The 3,595-nt window shown below is 40.0% G+C and overlaps 1 protein-coding gene across 1 annotated transcript in view; it reads left to right on the forward strand.

The window, feature by feature from the left end:
• The window catches only part of narf (nuclear prelamin A recognition factor), a 21,580-nt gene that overhangs the window by 12,870 nt on the left and 5,115 nt on the right, over positions 1 to 3,595 (forward strand). The window contains exon 8 of the mRNA XM_014032669.1: positions 2,491 to 2,620. Within this exon, the coding sequence (XP_013888123.1) occupies positions 2,491 to 2,620 (130 nt within the window). The remainder of the gene's footprint in view (positions 1 to 2,490; positions 2,621 to 3,595) is intronic.

The following is a 3,595-nucleotide window of genomic DNA, read 5'->3' on the forward strand; positions in this document are numbered from 1 at the left end:
GTCTCAGAGGTGTTTCTGGTCCCAGAGGTGTTTCTGGTCTCAGAGGTGTTTCTGGTCCCAGAGGTGTTTCTGGTCCCAGAGGGGTTTCTGGTCCCAGAGGTGTTTCTGGTCCCAGAGGTGTTTCTGGTCCCAGAGGTGTTTCTGGTCCCAGAGGTGTTCCTGGTACCAAAAGGTGTTTCTGGTACCAAAAGGTGTTTATGGTCCCCACCTGTCGTTTTGCTCCTCAGCATGGCTTCATAAAAACACTGCAGGATTTCTCAAACATGATGAATGAGTCAGAGCAAGGCTTTGGACATGTTTTTATCAGAGTATAACTTTATAACATGATATAAAACTRWAAAMAGTTGATTTTACATGATATTGWCCCTTTAAWAAAACAAAAACATGAAATGACCAACTTCCAGCCCGATCAGGACTAGAAATAAGTTCTCTTCTTCTGGTCCTTTCCTCCTGCGTTGCAGCATGTTCTTGCTGAGAGGAAAAGCTCTGCTAACTGAACCACCATGATGTCCCATGAACTGTCATCTGAAAAACATCTAGACTCACAGTTGGCCACTCCTCTTGTCCATGAAGCTTGATGCTGGTCATTATTTTTATAATGTTTTTTTAGTGGGGGGTCTCGTTGTTGGTCAGGACCCTCTCATGATGAATGTAAAATCTGCTGCTCTTTGAACATTGGTGTTTCAGCAGTGTCCAGTTGGTGGCAGTCTTGAGCCATGATGGTCTTCAAGTTGTTCCTTTCATCTGAGGACACTCTGATGTTGGTCAAATTATTTCTCATGCTTTTTATTTTTTTATTTATTGCAGTCAGTCKTGGTCACAAACAATAAGTTCACCAACAATAAGTGCCTTTTTAAAATGTGTTGTTTAAAAGAACAGTTCTAATAAATGAATAAAAGGACCTGTGGTGAGTAAATGTGAATCTGTGGCTCTGCGTCAGTGCTGCATGTTAAAGAGACAATGAATCATTTTTAAAGCATGTAACATAATGATCAGACTGCTGTGTGTGTGTGGGTAAATGCTGTGTATAAAACTGTCCAATAGTTACTGATGAAAAAGTTTTGACTTCATCRTTTAGGCCTGAGAGAGATGATCCAGAGCAGTGGTGTTCCACCAGGGGCCACCAGGGGGTGCTAGAGCTGGAGGGAAGATGTTTGTTTTTCAATAATTATCGAAAAATATAATTTCTAACAATACATTTAAATATTATCAAGAGAGCTTCAGAGGTTTGATTCTTTTCTTTTTTATTGTAAACACTTTGTTGAGAAAATGTTTTTTCAGTGTTTAAAACATGTTAGTTAGCTAAATTCTTACACTAAGCAAATATAATTATTGATTTATTATTGATTAAAAAGTGAATGAAAGTGAGAACAGACGTTGATGTTACATATTTTGTAGCACTGTTTTGGGTTTGCAGGGGGAGTTCTCAGTAGAGTTGGATATTATCGTATCATGTGCAGTTAATCATCAGAAAAACATTAAGTGATTATTTTTTGACACTTGATTAATATGATTAATGCCACCAGGCAGACTGACTGGATATTTCCCAGTCAGTCCACTTGGTGCTCCTCTGCTTCAAATATGACGAACATTTAAACAAAAGTCCTGTAATTTATTTATCAACACAATTTAAAATTTGAAGTATAGGCTGAAGTCTTGAGGTGTGCAGAGAGTAAAGATGTGACTTCTCTTTATTCTGCACAAACACTTCTTGTATTGAAATCATCAGGAGAATCAAGCTGTAGCTTTGATTGAATGTTTATTGATTTTTTCCTCTCTGTGGTCAGTGTGTTYAAAACGCTCCCATTAGATCTGCAGTCAATGAAYGATCAAAGTAAATGTTTTAGTTAGACTGTGACTGAAAACATGAAGGAGATCTGACAGTTACTCAGTCCAGTGTTGGAACAAACCCAAATGTGTCATCAGTTTTTCAGGTGTGTAGTGGAAGTATTACATTATCTCTGTATGACTGCACATTGCCATGACATGCTTCCAGTCTGTACCTTTTAGATAAACTGCTCTGTGTTTAATCTGTTCTCATCTCACATGACCTGTAACTTGTAATTATTCCACTGGTCTCTGGATATCTCTGACGCTCTTATTTTCTCGGCCTGGATGTATAAATTGTATTTCCTGTGTTTTGGTAGTCACCAGCTCCGGGGAGGTACTGGCTGATTCGGGCCTCTGCGGCGCTGCTCTGCATATGCACCTCTATTAAAATGATCTGAGACCAGACCACGCASTTTCACTTTGTTTATTGTTCACGTGTTCCTGCCTGGTGGGATATTTTCCACGACATTTATTGGCGTCACGAACAAAAAAGTTTTACAGTTGTTTTTTTTTTTGTGTTTTGTTTTATTATGTTTTGTTTTGCACATACAAAGAGTTCAGAAGGTCAGTTTAAGACCGATATTGTTCATTTGTCTCCTGTCCATCCCCCACTGGACAGATCCATCTGTAAAGTTGTTTTCCTCTGTTTGTTTCCCACAGAAGCTGAGTCCAGACAAGGTTTATCACGTGGTGGTGGCGCCCTGCTTCGATAAGAAGCTGGAAGCTGTCAGAGAGGAGTTTTACAACAGTCTAATGGAGACGAGGGACGTTGACTGTGTCCTCACCTCACGTAAGATAAACGCTGAACTTCCACACCGCTGCTGTGGGTTTAATTATGCTCATTGTTGTCCAACACCTGCAGCGTTAGGGAGTAGTTCCACCCTGACATGGAATGAAAATASATGACAGTTTATCCAAACTACTTCCTCTGTAAGCCTCTGTGATCTACTTTCTAGATTTCTCTTTTTCTGTGGGTATAAAGTGGTGAGAAACCCAAACATTATGTTCAGACAGCCAAGATTATGAGATTATCACAACAGGAAGCTCCTCCCACTTTAAGCCACCTGACGTTACAGTGTTTGATTTAGGTGAAACTCACCTGCAGGTATTACCTGTCACACTGAGGGATAGTTGTGTTCCTCACATACAACAAATATAAAACAGTTGAAACAATGTGGGATAAGCTCAGCAGCATTTATTTTGTCTCATTAACCTAATTTTATGTAATATATTTCAAGCTTGCAACACAACCTGAGCCAAAGCTTGGACAAGAAAACATTTATCTCTGTGTGATATATTACTATTATGTCTTCCACGTTAGTATTCACACAAAGTGTCCAGGTTTTAAATGTGCAGCTTTATGAAGGTGTTGCAACCTTACCTGCTGAGGACTGCTCATGTTGCAGGCAGTGCTCTGACCTTCAGCCTCTGCTTCATCAGAGGTGGTTCATCGTGTCTGCTTAAAAATGCATGAATCCCTGGAAACGGTTCAGTTCTAACAGCTTCAATCAGAGAAACTGATGTAACCTCGTACAGTTCTAGAGCCCAGCTTTTACATTTGCTGCTGCCTGGATGTAGGGCTGCAGCAACGAATCGATAAAATCGATAAAAATTCATTATTAAAACCGTTGGCAACTAATTTAATTATCCATTCGTTGTGTCACGGGATTTATGCATCCCTCGCCGTGTCGAGGAGCTGATTACATCACCTGCAGAGCGTTGTCACTGCTTCAGAACCAGTTACTGGGTCAGAACAATGTTTTAG

Source organism: Austrofundulus limnaeus, unplaced genomic scaffold (assembly GCF_001266775.1).
Source record: "Austrofundulus limnaeus strain Quisiro unplaced genomic scaffold, Austrofundulus_limnaeus-1.0 Scaffold1508, whole genome shotgun sequence".
Taxonomy (NCBI): domain Eukaryota; kingdom Metazoa; phylum Chordata; class Actinopteri; order Cyprinodontiformes; family Rivulidae; genus Austrofundulus; species Austrofundulus limnaeus.